At 50.4% G+C, this 20569-nt stretch overlaps 1 protein-coding gene across 1 annotated transcript in view; it reads right to left on the bottom strand.

The window, feature by feature from the left end:
* Positions 1-20569, bottom strand: part of gli2a (GLI family zinc finger 2a) — an 80373-nt gene that overhangs the window by 42332 nt on the left and 17472 nt on the right. The window contains exon 2 of the mRNA XM_069717036.1: positions 19411-19568. Within this exon, the coding sequence (XP_069573137.1) occupies positions 19411-19525 (115 nt within the window). The 5' untranslated portion in view covers positions 19526-19568. The remainder of the gene's footprint in view (positions 1-19410; positions 19569-20569) is intronic.

Raw genomic sequence — 20569 nt, 5'->3', positions numbered from 1 at the left:
TTGGAGAAAAAAAAAAAAAATAAAAAAATAAAAAGCCGGTGACGGGTGAGAATAAACCATCAGAAACATTACCCTCGCCCCCTCCCTCCCCCTTAAACCTGCGAATGAGCGAAGGGTTAATAACTTGAAAGAAGAAGATTGTGAAGCTCTCCTCGGCCGACTGTTGGTGGCGTTAGTAACGCAGGGCAGGGCGTCTTAAGTGTGTGTGTGTGTGTGTGTGGGGGGGGGGGGGTCTCTCTCTCTCTCTCTCTCTCCCGGGGTCAGCCATCCCGATAAGATAAAACATTAAGGCTGCGCTGTTTATACACACACACACACACACACACAGGGTCTTATAAACCCCCTCCTGGTCCGGCCTCTTTCTGCGGGGCAGGATTCAAGCGTGGAAACTCTGGGAATTGGTTTAAAGGCACTAACAAGAAACAGCTGTGAAGCAGGTCAGAGGGCCTCCAACCCGACGGGGTCGGCTCTCAGGTGTGTTTTTTTTTTTTTTTTTTTTTTTCTTTCCTGGCCCCGGTCCGGTGGTACCGCCTCGCTCTTTTTTCTCCTTCAAGGCTCCAGAAAAAAATGCAACCGGTAGTGGCTGTCCTTCTATGATGTATTCATATATTTAATATCGCCGAAGAGGCCTCTTAGTTTGACGGATCGCTACAAAGCCTGAAGCTTTTGGCCGACTCTTTCCAACGTTGTAAATCACTCTGGGAACCGTCGTCAGCTGAACACGAGCACGCGGTCTTATTTGAAAAGACGCCTCGAACATCGCGCTGAGGTCTGTCTTTACGGTACGCACCGCCAAAAAAAAAAAAAATTTGCTCCGGAAGTCAACGAGTCTCCAGATCGAATCAACCCTTCAGCTGAAATATCTTTCGTCAATTTGCTCGGACACGGACGATTAAGGAAAAAAAAAGAAAAAAAAGCCGATATTAAGCGTCTCTGGGCTGCCGTGTATTGCGCATAATGTTTGATCAAACTGACGGGAGATAGAAACCTGCCCCCTTCTCGGCTCCTTTGAGGGTGACGGCCACAAGCCACCGACACCAACCGGATGAAAAGAACGACGTCACCGGCGGGGATCTCCTCGTTGTTGTTCTTTGACAGATCTGGTGAACAGAAGCAGACTGATGCCACGGAGACGGTTTTTCCCCCGCAGCACTTCGACCTGTTTGTCGGGACAGTTGTCGCAGGGACGCGGTTGATTACCGGCGAGACCCGAAGGGATACGCAAACAGGAAGAGGGGGAGGAGGTTTTTGAATTATCGGGGCCACGACCTTTAGGAAGTGCCGGGTCACGAAGCATATGCTTTCTTAACGCTTCCATGCCTGGAGGCGACGGGATAACCACAAAAAAAAAAAAAAAAAAAAAAAAAAAGGCCTGCAGGATAGAGGAGCTGCTCCTCGCCCCAACTGGATGTAGATCTCGACGCAGACGAATAATGTGTAATAGTTTCTGCATGTCGTCCCGCGCTAGTCCCCCCCCCCCCGCATGCGCAAACAGGTTTCGGATTGTAGATGTCGCAGCGAAAGTCCCGATGCCGCGAGTCCTGCTGCGCCTCGGTCGATTCGGAGGTCTCGGCGGTGAAAGCGATCGAACGGAGAACCTGCGTCGCTCCGGTTTGTTCTGCAAGCCTGCGGGCCGAGCTGACGTGTTTACTTCGGCCCTTAATGCAAGTATGGAAGTCAAATAAACAAAAGGGGCCCTGTGAGTAACACATGTCGCTTTCATCAGGGCCCCCCCCCACTCCCCCCCCTCTCCCTCCGCTGCCAGTCGGGTCGGCAGCGTTCCTGAAGGATTCCGCAACATTCGGGGGGGGGGAACCCGATCCGTGTTGTTCTTCGTGTCCGTCTTCATTTAGACGGTACGTTAAAACGGGAACGGGGAGGCCGTCGAGGCGGAGCTTGCGGGGAAACTTAAAGTCACGGAGGCACCCGCAGTTTGTGTACAGATCAAAGAAAGTTTGTTTGGGTCTTTTTGTTTCGGCTCACGTGGCACGCCCCCCTTCCCCCCCCATCTCCCTCCTCCCCCGACGTGAACGTGTTTTTTTTTTTTGACAGTTGACAGCAGAGCGAGATGAAAAGGCTCCAGAGACGTGAGCGAGCGGCCGGGACATTACTCAGCAACAGCAAAACAACAGCCCTCAAGATAAGGAATCGTTTGTCACCGGGGCCGCGCTGACAAACAAGCGCGCATTGTGTGATAATTTTAGCCGCCGCGCCGTTTCCCCTGCGTGACACTGCGAGACCGCGGTCACCCCGGGGGTAGAGCCTGTTGGGGGGGGGATACGCTCCTTCTGACAAACACCGTTACGGGGTACGGTGAAAGGAAGGGCTCTCAATCACGAGGACGCTGCTCTGCGATTTGGTGATGCAGCTTGAATTCATGAGGGTTTAAATTTTTTTTGTTTTTTAAATCCAACAAACAGGAAGAGAAGTTAAGCATAAATTTAGATTTTTTAAAAAAAAAAATTTTAAATCATGTAACTTCATGCGGAAATATCGCATTTTGGTTGGTTTTTTTGTCCAGTTCGTCGCGCGTTTGTCACACTTCCTAGTTTGTAGTTACACAAATTCCCACTTGGATGGAATCTGCCCGGTTCAACCACAGACCTCCGCTGATGACCGCCCAGCAACCTTTCCGGAGCAGCTGGCCTCCAGCAGATGCCTTGCTCAAAACCACCGCAGTAATCGCTGCTGATTTTCCACAACGTTTTCCCAGAAAAGCCTGAATACTCAAAAGCAGGAACCTTTCAAACAGCTTTTTCATAACTTTAGAAAAAAAATTATAAAAATGCATAAAAGGTATTTCTGCTGTATTTTTTTTTTTTTTTTTTTTGCCGCTTTCTCCAGTTGTCAGACACTTTGCTATAAATGGATAACTCTTAATCCAAGTGTTGTTTGACTAACGGCGCTGCGTTCCCTCCTGGCAGCACAGACTCCTCAAGACCTCGGCTCTGCTGTAAAACCCGACACGTTTCTGCGTCTCGGTAGAGCTTCAAGTCCTATTTGATGACGATCGGTCGATTCGGGGGCATTTGCACGATATAGATGAATCATCGAGTCTCTGGAAAAAGAAATGTGTCCATAAGTGGCCTGTAACGGTTCACGGCGTTCAGTAGGGTCCGTCAGAGCTAAGTACGACCAATTAGTGATCACAAAAGGTCTTCCTATCGTACCAAACACTTTAATAAGAAAAAAAAAAAAAAATCCAAAGCAAAGTTTGTCATTCATGGATGTCTTACCTGCAATATGACGCACTAAATTCAAAAGCTATTAAATACAGGGTTTTTTTTTTTGCTTTAAGTGGAACCAAACTTCAATACTTTTATGCCACAGAGCAAATACGCTAAAGTACTACCAAGTGCAAAAAGACGTCTCGCTATTCAGTACCAAATTTGGCTACCGAGGCTTCGCCTGCGCCAGCACGTTTAAGAGACGTAAGTAAACAAGTAAATAAGCGAAGATTTGCACCGCGTTGCGCAAAGTGAAACAGTCTGTAAATAACTGGTATTAACAAAAGTATCGTTCGGGAACCGGCATCAAAGTGAAGGTATCAGTAGCGGTGATAGTGATGATGATATGATATCCGGCCGTAGCGATGCACGGGAGTTATCCAACCCCCCACAAACCCCCACCCCCGGTTGTGGTGAGAACTGCACCACCGGTGTCAGCGGTGGTGGAACGTCTTCAGGGACATCAACCGCATGATGTCATACCGCTGTCATTCGTGTCAACGTGTGCTTTGGAAATGACACGTTTTAACTTTGTCACTGAAAGACCTGGGCACATATTTTTGTAAAAAAAAAAATATATACATTATTGAGTTGCAATATGGGAAATGTAGGATCAAGTGGTTTGGGAGTTTAGCCCAGGTGCACCGTGTTTGAGCCCGACATCACTGATGTGTGGACTACATTGAATGTGTGCCATTATTACCATAAACAAAAGAAAATCATAAAAAAATTAAAAATTCCATTTCTAAAATGGGTACACATCGGAGTAACATCCATGTTCGGTGAGCCGTACTTTTGACTGTCGACTTTTGGCCTGCGCAAGAGTCCCGGACATCGTCCAGGCCGACTCACCGCCAGAGAGCTTCCACCGACACGCAAAACGAAACATTTGGGGAAGAAATTGAACACACCGGCGGTGAAGTATTTCTTTCCTCAAGAGTTACAACAGCGATGATAACAGCGGGGGGGGGGGGGGGTGTTTCCATCAAGCCTTGATATTTTGGAGGGGCTAAAATAAAAACCTCCTGATGTAGGAGGGTATCAAATGCTCCGTCAGCCTTAGTGACGGCGCAGCAACCGAGCAGCGACATCGTGAAGCAATTACGGCGCGAGCTCGTGCCAAACTCCAGACTCCGCACCAAATCCAGGGTAAAGTCGTGTTACGCTTATCTCGACTCCGTCCAAAAAAAGGGGAGGTGGACAAAAAAAAAAAAAAAAAAAAAACAACAACCAAAAAAATAAAAGCACACTAAATTGTCTTTGCGGTCTGTTTCCAGATCTGAATTCCATTTATTAAAAGTGGAACGTGTTATTTTATACAGCTTAAAGAATCCCCAAAGGGACTTATCATATAATTCTTTTACTATTTAGTTCCCCCTGCAGTAGAAACAAACAAACACAAACCATCTGGCTGCGTACTGTAAGTTGGGAGATTTGTCTTCCTACAGTTCGGTCATTGTGGCTTTTTCCTTTTTTTGCGAGGCCTTGATTAGAAAGCATTTTTCCCCCTCCTTCAAAGCCCGACTCCGAGAGCACATTGAAGTTTTTAACAATCCCTGCCTGGCTCTTGATAATGATCCACATGTGGCGCGGTTGTGATCTTCATCAACCGGCTCTTGTTGTTTCTGTGGGGAGGAGGGGGGGGGGTACCACATGCTGCCACTGTATTATTCTTAATTTTCTCTTCACATGCACCACATTAAGCGCCGTGTGAAGCTGCGCTGGATGCTGTGGTTTTGGGAATGAATTACGACTCCGGAGAAGGCTGGTTTTGGGATCGGGGTCGTCAGTGTGCTCCTGTGGTACCAGCTCCCACTCGGGAGCCAAGCGCCAACCAAACAGCGACGTCACCCGTCGGTTTGTGAACGGCCGTTACGAAGCCTCGGGGTTCGGATTTTGGGCCGGCGCCATCTTTGCGAGAAGTGACCGTATTTGGACGAGCCGGGAGGCGGGGGGAGAAGCCAGCGGTGGATCTGATTCGATCTGATTGGAAACTCGGCGATACGAAGTCCCGCCCACCGATAGCTGTAACCTGACTGCGCCACAGGCCTGTCGATACAAATCGACCCCCCCCCCAAAAACCCCCCCCAAAAAAAACGTCTGTTTGAGGCTTATTTTAAAATGAATGACAGGAATATTTTCCAAAAAAACTGATAAGAAGGAGTGACTTTAGCTGACGACACTGAAATAACTCGTGGAGACATTTTATTGACTTAAAATTCGATGAGAGAAGTTGAATGGGAGTCTACGGAGGCTTTTTGGAGCCGACCTCTAGTGGCACCCTAGTGGTATTGCAGCTTTAAGGCACTTCCTGCATCTGCCGTAATTTTCAGAGCCGGAAGCTACGGACACTTTCATATACAGTCTGTGGTGTAAACCCACCAACACTTTTAAATCTGTCGTGTTCCTGCCTTATTTTAGGTTAGCCCAAGAGGTTTTTTTTTTTTTTTTTTTTATATTTTCTGTCATCTACAGCAAAACAAGTAGCAGAAAGTGTTCAGTGGCCGTTCCCGGCTGTGTAAGACCTATAGCATTCGTCATATTTACCCCACCACGCTGCTGTTTTCACTGCGAGCCCACACACACCAGAGGCATTCTCGACGCGTGTGTCATGAAACTCTGCTGTCCTAACTTCAGTCCGTCCAGCATCAACACCATTTTACACTTCACAGAAGCTGTGATTTAAAAAAAAAAAAATGTATTCTTTTTTTTCCTATCCTCACATGGTTTGGTGATAGCTCCTCTTCTTGGGTGGTGTTGTCAAAGAGTTATGAACCCCAGCAACGCCGAGCTAACGTCTCGTTAGATGTAACGTGTAAATGTCCTCCAAAGAAAAGTCTTTCAGTCTCGTGGGAAAAACTTGCATGAGTCCAATTCGAAAATTTGCTGAATCGGGGCAGTGTGAATTTCACCGTTGACTTTCATGGTATTTATACAGTAGCTAGGTTTGCTTTATGATGAAAAAAAAAAAAAAAAAAAAAAGAAATGGGACTCTGAATTCATCCAATATGGGACCTTTAACTGCTAAGAAGTGAAGTGAATTGTAGCGCGTGTGTGAGTCGGGCCGGTGTAGGTCCACGGTGATGGAGAGACGAGCCACGGGACTGAGTGTTTCTTCTGCACAAAGACTCTATTTAAAGCAGACCACTCGGCCACAGGGCCTATAGAAACAGAGCTGTGTTTCTATAGCGATAGCCCAGCCCAGGCCACCCGATACCCCCCCCCCACACACACACACACCTCCTCCCTCCCTCCCTCCTTCTCACCGCCCCCGTCAGACCGCCACTTGTCAGCTCCTATTAGGGCCGGCGGTTGCGTCCGCTTACATGTGGTACCCATCACCCCCCTCCCCCCTCTCCTCCCCCCAGACCATGAGGTAGCGATCCAGTTTGGCTTCTACAGACCCCCCCCCCCCACACACACACACACACACACCCCCGGGGGGACACTCGGTTCACTCAGTCCTGGGATCACCTCAGGTTATATGTGCCGTGTTATGACAGCCTAATGGTGCTAGTAACTGTGTGGCAGCAGAGTGAGGGAAAGGAGGAGGAGGAGGAGGAGGAGGAGTAGGGGAGAGGAAGAGGAGGGAGAAAGTCGGAGAGTGGAAGAGGTGAATGTTCATGCAGATGTTTGACTTTTAGCAATTTCTGGTGCAAGAAGGTGTTAAAATGTCAGCATGTAAAGAAAGCAATGATTTTTGAGGAAATTGGGGATTTTATGTGAAATTGGGAATATCAAGAATGAGAATATCTTAAAATGCCATCAGGAGTTCAGGTCCTGCACTAAGTTTAATCAGGATCGTACTCGTAGTCTAACGGACGAGAATCGAGTCCAGGGTTTTGAGGTGTAAACTTTCACCAATAACTTTATGAAAGAAACAATATTTTTTTTGCAGATGATTTTGGCCGGAGAGCACCGGATTTTTTTTTTTTTTTTTTGGAGTCTGAGGGCCGAGCCAACGCAAATTGTCAGTTCGTAAAAAGCATTATTGAGTTACGGGTGCGTATCAAAGGCAGCAGCGAAGCGTATTTCACGAATGCACAGATTACAGCAAGAAATGATAAATAAAATATTCACGTCTCTGCTAGTTTTGTAAGCCTTCAGTTATTATTGTTGTTACTCCATCCGCCCCGAGGCCAATTTCTGGGTCCGTTACAGCGTCTCTACGGCTATGACAAGCTGCAAGACCTAAACGCACACACACACGCACGCACACGCACACACACACACACACACACACACACACACACACACACACACACACACACACACACACACGGGTGTAGGCACAGGACCCATTTCACAAAATCAGAGCGCTAACGAACACCTGCAAAAACAGCTTCGCCGCAGTTTCCTTTCAATTAGTTCGTCAGCGTGTCGGGACGACGCCACGAGGTGCGCTGAATAACGCTGTCACCAAAAAAACGTCACGTTCTAAACGACCCAGTTCTAATAAATGGACGGACCCAGCGTGCACTTCTTCGGTGGATCCGGGGACCGCCGGAGAAATGAGATTCTGAATTATTTTCCGTTTAACGGCGACGGTGTTTGTTTCAGAGCTGCAACCGATGATTCGTTTCGTTATCGGCTCACCCGGCAGTGCCCGATTAATCAATTCATTTTGTGAATCAGAATAAGTAAAAACAACAACAACAACAACAACAACAACCACCCCAAAGCGAAGTCGCGTTTTCTCCGCGGTGACAACAAATAGTCCGAAACCTGAAAGAGATTTTTTTTGTTTTGTTTATAATCATGTAATACGAAGAAAAGCTGCAAATCTTCACAATTGCAAAGCTGGAACTCTCAATTATCGACCGCTTACTAATCAACACTCGAATTAATCCCCTATACATTTAAAAAAAAAAAAATGATCTGAACCCAATTTGCTGACGCGGATTCATTTTTTCTATTTTTTTTTTTTTAAATTATTCCGCACAAATGCATTGAGATGAATGAACTCCCATTAAAGTTCAGACACTTGTCACTTCCAGTTAAACTGCGTCTAAAAACGCGAGAAAAAAAAATAAACCCGTCTGCAGATTTGTTCAGACTAAACACACAACTTAATGACGTGTTGATGGATAGTTTAGCGGCGTCCATATATTTCACTGTACGTACTTCTTGGAACATTTATAACTTGGGTCAATATTTGCTCACGTCTGTCGTCTCCAGAGTGAGAGAACCCAGCCTGGACGCTAATTGCCGTGTCGTGAAAAGGGCTTTTTGAGTTCAATGAAGTTTGGGTTGACTGGACAAAGTGATTGACAGTCTGTAGATGGTAAAGGCGGGGGGGGGGGGGGGGGCGTATCGGTGGTCCCCCTCCTCCTCCTCCCCCTCTCCTCCCCCTTAAATCCTAAATCAACAACCAGAAGAGCCGGTCTGATCTCAGAAAAGGAAATATTACCTGGCGATAAGAGTCGGGTAAAGAACAAAAAAAAAGTTCAATATCGATACCTCGGCTTCGTAATGTCTTTCGTTTTTAGTGAGGCGTACATTTTTCTTTTTTTTAATTTTTTTTTTCTTCTCTAGCTACAATTTACAGATTTCCTCTAAACGCCTCACGAGCGGGTCGGCGCAAGATGCCGGAATTTACCGACGTTTACCAAATGGCTAAACATTGCAAGTTGTCGCCGGGCGCTACGATTTCAATTTCCCCTAAAATCCTTCGCACGTACGGTCGACGCCACAATTTACCGTCGCCTCCCGGACGGCTCGCCTCCCCGGCTGTCGGCACGCGCCGGCAAGCCTAAAAGTCGCTCCAGATCTGGTGCGGCCCAAAACCGTGTTTGAAAAGAATTGGAGAGGGCGGGGAGGGAAAGATTTACCCCTCTCAAGGTGCAGCCTCGGTATCAAAATTTGCCACCCGATGGGATTCTGTCGCTTTTCGATACTGGATGTCGTAAAAACCGTCGGGGTTCGTCCCACACCGGAGAGGAAGCCGAGTGCTAATGAACGGGCTGGAAAAAAAAAAAGTGCTGCAGCGAAAAAGAAAAAAGTGAAAGAAACCCGGACTGCGAGGACGAGACGAGGGGGTCCGAAAACCCCGGCGCTGAGCCCTCGCCCTCTGTCCGAGGCTTAGGCCCGCTTCCTCCTCTGTAATTACGGGGTTATCCCTCCGCACAATGGAGAAATTAAACCGTAAAACCTCCCCAAGGCAAATTACAGCTTCTCCTGGGAGTTAGAGGAAGCGTCTTGATATGTAAACAATACCCCCTCTTCAAGCTGAGTACCCTTCTCTCTCTCTATTTCCTCTCTCGTCCACCCCCCCCCCCCCCTCCTCACCGCCTCGCTCTTTGTTCCGTGGGAATTTTTTGAGACGGGCCAGATTTTCAACTCCGCCGAATAAAGAGGATTTACAGTACCTTTTATCGCTTAAGCGTCTCAAACCTGAGCGCTGCCCAAGCCAACACTCGGGAGAACGAGGGGAAGAAGAAGAAGAAGAAGAAGAAGAAGAAGAAGAAGAAGAAGAAGAAGAAGAAGAAGAAGAAGAAGAAGAAGAAGAAGAAGAAAAAAGAGCACGAACATGCAGAAGATGCGTTCCTGCAGCTTATACCAAATAATATGTAGTTTTGCTGCAAAAACAACAAAACGACAAAACAACAACAACAACTTGATTCGCTCTCGGAGCCGCCGCGTCGGCGGATGGAGGCGAGGTCGCGGAAAACTCGACGGCGCCTTGCGAGTGTACGACGTTCTTTATGCGCGGGGTGGGGGTGGAGGGGGTGGGGGTGGGGGGTCGGGAGACGGGGGGGGGGGGGCGTTTGCGATATTTAGGTCGGTTTTTCGTCGAGATGTCGGCTTCGACAGTGGAAGTCGGAGCAGCAGAAGTTCAATTCGATCGGACGCAGATAGGCGGCCGAGCAGACCGGCTGCAGCTCCGTGAACACGTCCGTGTCGGATGGTGTCGGGTGGTGGGGGAGGTGGGGGGAGGCGGAGGGGGGAGGGGGGGGAAGGTGGAGAGGGACCACGCCGGTCTTTTTGAAGCCCGAGCCAGGAATTCTCGGGCTTAGCCGACACCGTCGGGGAAATCACCTGGCAAACAAAACACCACGGGCTTCCACACACACACACACACACACACACACACACACACACACACACACACACACACACACACACACACACACACACACACACACACACACACACACACACACACACACACACACAGGCTGTCATTCAACCAACCCTTTTCACCCGTAGGCTGTTTATTAGACGGCCGTCTCCTTCCTCTTACGTAACGACGCTAAAGCAAAGCGTTGTCACAGTAATTATGGGAAAACATTTTTTTTTTTTTTAGCAGTCGCGAACGTTTGTTTGTTTTTATTTGTTATCCGAGTAAGTTTGAGCGCATTTTAATCACCGGTGTCTATAAACGGGCGAATAAACGGGTGAACAATTTGACCACATTAAGCTCCATGGTTTCAACTTTCCGGACCCCCCCCCCCCTCCCACCGAAAACTTCCACCCGTCGCCCGAGCGAAGATTCTCCACTTTTTCCAACGTTTTATCGGCGGTGTTTACGTTTCTCGTAAACTCCTTTATCCTCGGCTCGGGTTCGCGTGTTTACCGCTCGAGTCGTCACCTCTGAGTCTTTTGAGTGCTTTTAAAAAAAAAAAAAAAAAAAAATTGTATATGACGTTTAAGGGTCTCGAGGTCGGCCCCCTTTTCAAACCTCGCCCAGATTCGCCTCCGCTCGGCTCGGAGCGTCGTCGCGAAAACCAAACCGCGTCGAGCGAGATCTGCTTTCGTCGTACGCGCCGAACGGTATGTACCGGGGCAACCCCCCCACCCCCCCCCCAAAACAAACAAAAACAAACCTGAGCTCCTTGGAAACCAGCCCGTCGGGCATGTGTGATGTTTGGGTGTTGCTGAAACAACAGTGAATTTTCAAAGATTCGAATCTCAGACATCCTGTTTTCAGAGTGGATGTTTTTATACCAAAAAGAAAGAAAGAAAGAAAGAAAAAAAGAAAAAAAACAACAACTCCCCCCCCCACCCCCACCGTCCACCCGAGCCAGAAACACCACTCAATCATGTGCTGCTGCCCAGCTGTTACAGAACCACTGTCTTTATTGCTGCATATTTCTGCAGCCGTATGATGAACGACGTTACAAATCGGTTTTCCATATGGCAGCGTTTTTGTTTGCTTTTTTTTTTTTTTTTTCCTCTCGGCGGGACCGTGACAACCGTACGGGTGGGGGAGGGGGGGGGGGGCGGGGCTGGAACTTATGACGGGCCTCGCTTGTGATTACAGACGAGCGAAACTCATAGCGGCGCAGAAACCCGAAGCACTTTCCCTCGCGGAGAATGCGACACCGCCGCAAAATGGACGCTCACGACGGCTGCCGGGGGGGTGAGGGGGGGGGGATCTCTCGCAAATTAGGGGCTTTTTCATCCTTCTCGGTAAAAAAAAAAAAAGTGGAAAAAAAAAACCCCCAAAAATGTAGTAAAGTAAATGATCGGCGAGTCGACCTTCGAGTCGAACTTTCTCTCTCAAACAAAACAACCAAAAAATGTTTTTAGTCGCGTATCTCGCGCGACAAAATAATCTAAAAAAAAAAAATAAAAAAAAAAATCAGCCCTATTAATAGCTCTTGTTTGGAGATTTTAACCTCGGAGGAATCGGGGACATTTGAGGAAAACACGTCGATTTTGCTTTTCCTTCCACGGGTCGGACCGCAGTCGAGACTTTGTTTATTTTATTTTACTTTAGCTTAGCTTAGCACGAGGGCAACAGATGGCTCTCCTCTCCCCGAAAGTTCAAATTCTCGTCCGGCAATCGCCTCCAACGCTCACCGACGCATTTACCTCCCGAACGCTCCGTCCCGGCGCGTCGTCCCGGCTGCCCGACATCCTCGCGGTGATGACAAAAAAAAAAAAAAAAAAAAAAACTCTGCAAGAAATGCTCCCAACTCCCCCTCCCCCCCCCTCCCATCCCGAAAACCGCAAATCGTTGTGTTTACATTGCTGCGGTCCTGCGAGTGTAACTTTGAACCTCGGGACGGTCCCGACGCCGGGGACCGGAGGCCGATCGGCTCCGCCGGCGTTCGAGCGCGTTTCGCCCGGCGCGGCTGTTTCCGGACCGGGACTGGGGTTAAAAGTTTGCGCCTCCAAATCGCTAACGAGACGGGAGTTCGGTACGTGACGAGGCTCGTTCGGGGGGAACCCTTTTCTGTTTATTTCTCTTCCGATCCCCGGGGGGGGGGCCCGGCGACCGGCGACCGGCGGGGCAGCTTCTGTTTGTTATACCTGCGTCCAGTGTTTACTCCCGACGGCCTCGGCTGCTTGTTTTGCCGGCCTGCGCGTTTTTTTTGTTGTTGTTGTTGTTGTTGCCACGACTCGTCCTCGGTGGGGGGATTATTTTTTTTTTTTGGGGGGGGCAGTTTGGCGGCCGCACGCTCCGCGTCTGGAAGGGAGTGATTCGCCCTGGTAGGGTTTATTTGAGAAATAAATGTTTATGGAATTCCTTCGCCTCCGCTGCGAACCCCAGCTGCTGCTGACCGGGCGGGGCGGCTTTTTGTTTTTTTTCTTTCTGGGACTGTTGTTTTTTTTTTTTTTGGGGGGGGGGGACTGGCAGGTGAGATGTGTGAACAAGTCCCGTCTGTGTGCGACTGAGCCCCCGGAGCTCCGGAGCGATTAGGCTAATTGCTAAAATGCTACCAGAGGCAAAAGGAGAGACGAAACCTAAGATGTGTAATTAACAAGAAGCAGCGTCCTCCCCCCCTCCCCCCCCCCACCACCACCCTCCACCCCTCCCAGTCCTCCACCCAGGAAGGATTTCACTGATGGGCCAAAAAAAAAAAAAATCGTATTTCCTCCTCCTCGGCTTTTCTTCGGGGCGACACAATGACGCCCGGCATTTAATTTCTAAAGACGGCCTTTTGTCCTCCGACCGTCGAAGGTCTTCAAAGCAGCAGCCTGTTTTTTTTTTGTTGTTGTTGTTGTTGTTGGTTTTTTTTTAAAAACATTTTCCTCGGAGAGGTCTGTGCCGACGCGACCTCCGGAGGCGTGCGTGCCGCCTCCACGGACGCCTGCCCCGAACGCTGGACGTCCCGCGTCTGGTCACGGGTGAGCTGGCTTCAGCGTTTTCCTGCGCGGGCGGACCGCAGCTTGCGTCTGCGAGGGGTGGGTGAGGGCGGGGGTGGGGTGGGGAAGGGGTGGGGGCGGGGGGGGGGGGTAATGATAATAACCGGAAGAGCCCGACCGCAAACTGTCCGCCCGTAGACCAACTCTGCCATGGAAACTAGACCCTGTTTAAACAAAGCGCCTCCCGCCCCGTGTTTACAGCCAGCACACATTTACTTTTTTTTATTTTTTTATTTTTTTATTCACCACGTCTGAACTCCTCGTACGTTTATTTTATTTGACTTCACTTGAACCGTGGTGGAAAAGTGGGGGTGGGGGGGTGGGGGGGCTACATCAGCAGGTGACAGTCGTACCGAGGTTACGCGGAGGGGGGCGGGGAGGGGGAGGGGTCGGAGATAGATGTGCACGGGGCGCGCACTTTCGACAAGCTCTTTGATAAGTCGCGGCGTCCCGACTCGCGGTTGCCGGCGGCGACCACTTCAGAGATGAGGAGAGAGAGAGAGAGAGAGAGAGAGAGAGAGAGCGAGCGAGCGAGCGAGGCAACCTCATCGGGGCTTTTCCCAATCGGCCCGGCAAAAACACAAACGGGCAGGAAGTGTCTGGAGAAGCGGTGGGGGAGGGGGTGGGGGGGGGCGCGGATTACATTCGGGCATGCTGGGAAAGAGCTTTCTGTTTAAGAGAGGATGAAGCGCATAAAGAAGAAGAAAAAAGAAAAAAAAAAGAAGAAGGGAAGTACGAGGTGGAAAAAGGGAGAAAGGGAGCGAGGTCGGGAGGGAAAACCCGGTTGACGGGGTCGTCGGCTAATCCCCCGAAGCATCCGCGTATCGCCTCCGCCTCCTCTCCCGGCGCTTATAAAACGACGAGGAATGTCGCGCGTTGTCTTCGGGGCCCTGTTGCGCGTAGACGCCTCTGGTACGGAGAGATTTATATTCGCAGACGTTGCACCGAAGCACACCACGTCGTTGTTGTTGTTGTTGTTGTTTTTTTTTATATATATATATTCCGCAAGCGCTCGGAAGCGGAGGCGGAGCGTTCCAACGAAACGACCAATATCTGAATCGTCCTCTCGCTCGAGCCTAATTTACGTCTCCCCCCGACCACATCAGAGACCCGTCAAAGCCCTCCGACAGCGTCCAACGAGACGCCCGGCTCGGAGGAAAACATCGTCTCGAGGACGCGGCGGGATTCATATTTTGGCTTTCACGGCTGCGATCGCTAAAATAAACATTTGTCTTTCGATATTCTTTTTTTTTTTTTTTTGGTCAAAACTACAGAGACCGCAGCGCTTTCAAGTTTTGAAAGAATCCCTCTGAACTCTTACGGTTGGATTCAGCTTTTGGGCGTTTTTTTTCTTTTCCCTTTTTTTCTTTGCTTGTGTACTTCAAGTAAGCATAAAAAATAAATAAATAAAAAAATAAGAGACCCTTATCCATAATTCAGGTTTTACATAAAATGCGGGAAGTAAATGATTGCACGGGGTACGTGCAGCACGCTAAGCTGCAAACCCTCGCGACCCGTCGCCATCAATCTCCCGCGGGGAGAAGAAGCGTCGCAGGCTTCCCGTCGCGTTCCTGCGGTATGTAGGGCAGCGGTCGTGTTACGGTGGTGAGTGATGGCGAAGGCGAGCGACTTCAGCGAGGATCCGAACTTTCGTTTCTGGATTTAGCGCAGCGATACAAAAAAAACAACAACAAAAAAACAAAAAAACAACAACAAAAACAACAACAACAATGAAAAACAACAACAACACGTCCCCCCCTTTTCTGCTTTCGCTTTGCGTGTCTCGTCTTTTTAAAAAACTCCGCTAAATTGCCTCCGAGCGAAGCGCTGGACGTGACGGAGAGAAGGCGGGACGTGAAGCCGGGAGGGGTGTTGACTGTAAATAAAAACAAATAAATAAATAAATAATTAAAAAAAAAAAAAAGCCACATGAATTAATTTGAGCAACGATCTCTGGAACCCAGAAGCCCCGAACAAGTCTTCTAAACGATGCCGGCCGGTGGGAGGGCGCGAGTGCGGAAAAGGAAAAGCAACGACGTTGGTGTTCACGGCGTCGCCGTCGTGACGTTTCCCTCGACGATCGGCCGGCGTAGGAATTACTGCGGTTCAAGACATTTATTGACCGTAATAAAAATCCATTAGAGGCTGATCGAAACGGAGTTGGTTGAATAATACAAGTCAACCACCTCAACATTAAAGTTTTTTTTTTTTTGTGATTTTTTTTTTTTTTTTTTTTTAGATACAAAAAAATTATTTTTGGGCAAATTTTACGTTTTAATTTTTTTTTTTTTTTTTTGCAGTAAATCTTGCAGAAATGAGAAAAAAATATGCAATTTTTTAAAAAAAAATTTGGGTGGGGAGCGGGGCTACCTGTCATCACTTCCTTTGATAATCCTCACTTCAGACATATTTTGATAATAATCTCAAAAATTACAAACAATTAATAAAAGTGCCGGACGGAGGAAGTCCCCCCCCCCGTCTGAACTCGAAGGCGCGCGCCGGACACACAATCCCAACGTAAACCGGAAGCCATTCCGGGGACAGAAACCGCGTCGGCCTGCGTCGAAGTCCTTCGGCGCCGAGTTTCCCGACGGCGTTTGCTGCTGCGCCGGGACCCCGACGGGAAAACAAACGGCGCGGGGACGCGGTCAATAAGGCCTTCCTGTAAGCTCGGTCGCTCGCAGGTCTTCTCGAGTGTCGGGGGGAAAAAAAAAAAAAAAAAGCATTATTGAACGACGCCGTTTGCAAAAATATGTCGCGGTGGGGCGACACCCGATCGAGCCGATTCTCTCTCTCTCTCTCTCTCTCTCTCTCTCTCGGAGCTCGTTCCGGGGGCTCGGGGGAGCGGGGGCGGGGGGGGGGGGGAGTTAAACCGAGGAGTTAAACCCCCCCCCCCCCGGAGGGGTCACGGGGGTCCGTCATGAATGCAGTCAACCTCGCGTAACCTCCCCACCCCCCCCCCATCCCGGCCACTGAGTGCCCCCGTCCCCCCGCTCACCCCCCCCCCTCCCTCCACCTCTTAGTCCGGTCGGTGGAACCGCGGCAGCGCAAGAGCCTCATTTAGCGGCGTAGAAAGAAAGGCGAGAAATCTCTTTCTCAGGAAGATTAGTGGCCGTCCCTTTGGAGTAGGCCACTGTGGATGGGGAGGGAACGGAGGGGAGAGGGGGGGGGGGATGTCTATTTTCCTTTGGGACATTTTTCTCTGCCTAGGGGTGGGCGGATGGTGGGGAAGAGGGGAGGTGGGGAGGGGGGGTGGGGAGATACGCCGTGGCCCACTCCAGAACACCTTCCAGAAGAGAGAGAGAAAAAAAAAAACCAAAAAAAAAACCCCAAAAGGCCCCCGTGGCCGGCACCGAGACCCCGTTCAGACTGAGACTTACCCGGGATGAGCATGATTAACACCCGGGCTCCTTATCGTAAAAATCCGCGCTGCACCCCCCCCCCAAAAGAAAGACTAATTATACCGGACCGCTCCTCTTCATCCATCTACGCCGCGGTGACCGCTTCCGAGTCTGGACTGATCCATTTTCATGAGGGAAGACGGGAGGAAAGGCGGGTGCGGGGGAGGGGGGCGGGGGAGGATTTAATGCCGTATTCTTATTCAGGAAGCAACAAAGGTGAAGACACCTCCCTCTCACCGGCACCCTCCCGAGACGCGCCGAAGCCGAAGAACGTCTCTGCCCGGACTTCGCAAACGCCTCGGCCAAACTTTTAAGAAAGATGAATACGAACGGTGAAATAATCAGACTGTTAACGGAGCCCGTCTGCTCCACTGGCCTCGTCCAGTCAACTCCGGAGTGAGGGATGACGGAAAAAAAATTCTCTCTGGCAAACTTTTTCTCCGAATATAATAATAAGGGGGGAGGGGAGGGGAGGGGAGGAGGGGGGCGTAAAACAACTTTGGCAGATCCGTGTTTTTTGGAAGCCGTCACTCTTCCTCGGCGGACGTTTTCGAAGGAAAAAGCGGCGCGGCGTCGAAGCAGGGATGATGATGATGATGAGGAGGAAGGAAGGGGGAGGAAGGGGGAGGTGCATCAATCACAGGTATTCCTTTGAAATGGTGAGATGTTTCACAGTGCTGGGAGCGGGCGCCTAATCCGAACACATGTTACTCTGACAGGGTGAAGCGACGAGCCAGACGCAGGCCCGTAAGAACTCGTAAAAAAAAAAAAAAAATCCCGGGGGCCGCGGGAGTCGGGTTGCAACGGGGGGAGGGGGGGGGGGGGGGGGGGGCCTGGAGGGACCCCCCCTCCCCTCCCCCCCCTCCGCCTGTACGCCAGACAGATGCGGGCTGTCACACAAAATGCGAGCGGCCCATTTAAAAGCATTAACGAGGCCCCGGGAAACGAACCCGATTCCTGTCGTCTTGAGGTCCGAACCCCTCGGCTTTCTTTCGTGCCAGCAAGTCCCCCCCCCCCTCCCCGCCCCCCGCTGTCACTCGCGCCCTTCTTAATCCGAAACCAGACGCATCTCCCGTTCCCCCCCCCCCCCCGCGGGGCGAGTTCCGACGGGGCGAGGGCGCGCACTCCGAAACCCGCCGAACGCCAGCGAGGCGGAGCTCTCGTTGAAAAACAGGTCCCGAGGTCCGCCGGGGGCGGGGCGGGGCGGGGCGGGGCCGGACGCGGGCGGATTAAATGCGAGGAACGAGATCCTCCTCGGGACGATCCTCCCTCCGCCGGGCTCCTGCCGTCGTCGTCGTCGTCTCGCGAGGGGGGGGTGGGGGGTGATGTGTGTAATCAAAGTTGAGCGCCGAGCATTAAAATGATCTGACGACCTACTGATGTCCTACTTTTACCGTCCCGTCCCGTGCCACCATCCCCCCCCCTCCCCCCCCAAGCGTGACAAAAAGTGAGCGTCGGCGATGGCAGGCCACCAGGCCCTTCATTAAACCGTAAAGCAACTTTTGAATGATAACGTTTCCTGCAGTGGCCCCTCGATCGCTGCCAGCGCGTCCTCCTGAGGCGGCGGAGGGGGGAGGGGGTCGGGGGGGGGGGGTATCGTGTCCACCGGCCCGGCGTTAGTAATTCATAACGCCGGTACCCCGGAGGCCCCGCGACGAGGTCCTCCCGACCTCGTTACGAGGAGTTTTCCGTCAACGCATTCGCTAATGAAAACATGAGCGCTCATCTTTTAATTATGACCCTCTTTGATTGGAGGGGACTCTTGCGGCAAACGCTGTCACCCTCCAATAAAACCCTCCCCTCCTCCCCCCTTCGCCCCCCCCCCCCGACGAGAGCGGAATGCCGTTTCCTCGGCGAGATCATGAAAATTCAAATTCAAGCCTCCCCCCCCCCCCCCCCCCGCACGACACACAATGGTCATGGCAGTGTAAATGGGCTGAATAATTCATGCCGTGGCAAGTATAATATTTTCTTTTTTTTTTTTTTTTTTTTTTTTTTGCCAGTCTGAAAAAAAACTTGCGGCCCCCTTTGTGGAGGTGCCAGGCAGGACGCAGCGAAACGCCCCAGATTTTTTTTTTTTTTTTCTTCTTTTCTTCGCCACGCTTCCCTAAACAATTAATGCTCGCGGGCTCCTCTCGTGGCAGGCCACCAAGCCTCCCCCCCCCCCCCCACCCCGATCATTAAGCGGCGATAGCGGCCGACGCCACAATGTCACACGACGTCTTGTCGGCATTTCAAAGGCGCCTCCGTCCCCCCCGTCCCCCGTCCTCCGTCCCCCCCCCCCCTCTCCCCGGCCTCCCTCCCCCAGCCTCCGATACGGCCGTGCTGGCCTTTTTTTTTTTTTTTTCTTTTTTAGTAATTCATGAAATTTACACTCGGGAGGTGAGAACAAGGTCTTTCGACCTCATTATAAAAAATAAAAAATAATAAAAAAAGTCATCGCCCATTCTCTGACATCCCCCCCCACTCCCCCCACCCCACCTTCCCTCCGCCCCGTCTCCGGGTCGAACTCTTTCTCGCGTGCCACCCGTTTCAGTGCGGCGAAGAGTGCCGAGTTGAAGAGGCTACGCTGAACTGCTGAACCCGCCGTTACTACGAGACACCCCCACCCCTCCACCACCCCCCCCCACCCCTCCACCCCCACCGCCCGAAGCTTTTAACGGGAAAAGGAGGGGTAACAGCCGTACCTCTGGTCAGAGTGGTCGGCGACGGCTTCTTCGGGAGCTCCGAGAAGCTGCTGCCGTCCAGGCCGGACCTTTTACACTCCTTCTTGTCGGTGGCCGGCGGAGCTGAAGTTTCCATGCTGCTCTTCGATTTTTGGTTTTTATTTTTTAAACGTCACAACCTAGAGAGAGAGAGAGAGAGAGAGAGAGAGAGACGTTACCTCGAGGTCAAATATCTCACGCGGGAAAACGTCGTTGCAGCCGGCGACTTGTTGGGACGCGGTCGGGAGAAACGGGGAGGGGGGGGGGGGGACGTTGACGTTTCTAACGCGAACGAGTCGAGCGGCGTCGAGGCTTTTAGCCCCAAATGCGTCGGTCGCGGTTGACATCGTGGACGTGCAATAAACCACGTTTTAATGGTGCCAGCAAAAGTACACTCGTGTGATGATGTAATTTGATGCCCCCCCCCGAACTAAACGAACTAAAACGTTTCCACGAACTAAAGACCTGAGTGATACCTCCATATATAGATATACACATATATATAAATTTATACACATATATATATATAAACATATATATACACATTTATATATACATATGAATATATATATATATATATATATATATATAATTAAAAAAATTATTTTATTTTTTTTACTTTTGTGACAACTACAATTGTTGGACACACAAAAAAAACCTTTTGCGAGGCAACGAGGCAAACATTGTGCGGTGAGATGAATATTATAATTAGTATTGTTCAAAAAAAAAAAAAAATCTTCATGCATTTCCCAACGAATGTCAAATTCAGCGAACTTCGAAGCGCTTTTGACAACAACCGAGCCGCGTTGCGATATTTGCGCCGCGGTGTCTCCGTAGGCCGGCGTGGTTTTATTCCGCCAGTGTAACTAATGTCAGGTCAGGCCTTAAACACACACACACACACACGCGCGCGCGCACACACACACACACACACACACACACACAGGTTCCTCAGTTGGATGCGAGGACTTCGCAGCGCCCCTCCTGTTCCAATTGTAAATGCGAGCGGCCCTCAGCGCCGAGGTTTCAGCCACACGCGCTGTGTCAATACCTCCTCACGTCCGTGTGAAAGGGCTCCACGACTTGGCAACGCGCCACTTGTTTGACTTGGTGGGACCTACAAGATCATCCTCCGCTGAGA

Source organism: Brachyistius frenatus, unplaced genomic scaffold (genome assembly GCF_029030835.1).
Source record: "Brachyistius frenatus isolate BFR_SWC_R1_liver_20210118 unplaced genomic scaffold, ASM2903083v1 Contig_167, whole genome shotgun sequence".
Classification (NCBI taxonomy): domain Eukaryota; kingdom Metazoa; phylum Chordata; class Actinopteri; family Embiotocidae; genus Brachyistius; species Brachyistius frenatus.
The sequence above is the reverse complement of the archived record's forward strand: the minus strand, read 5'-3'. Positions and strand labels throughout refer to the sequence as shown.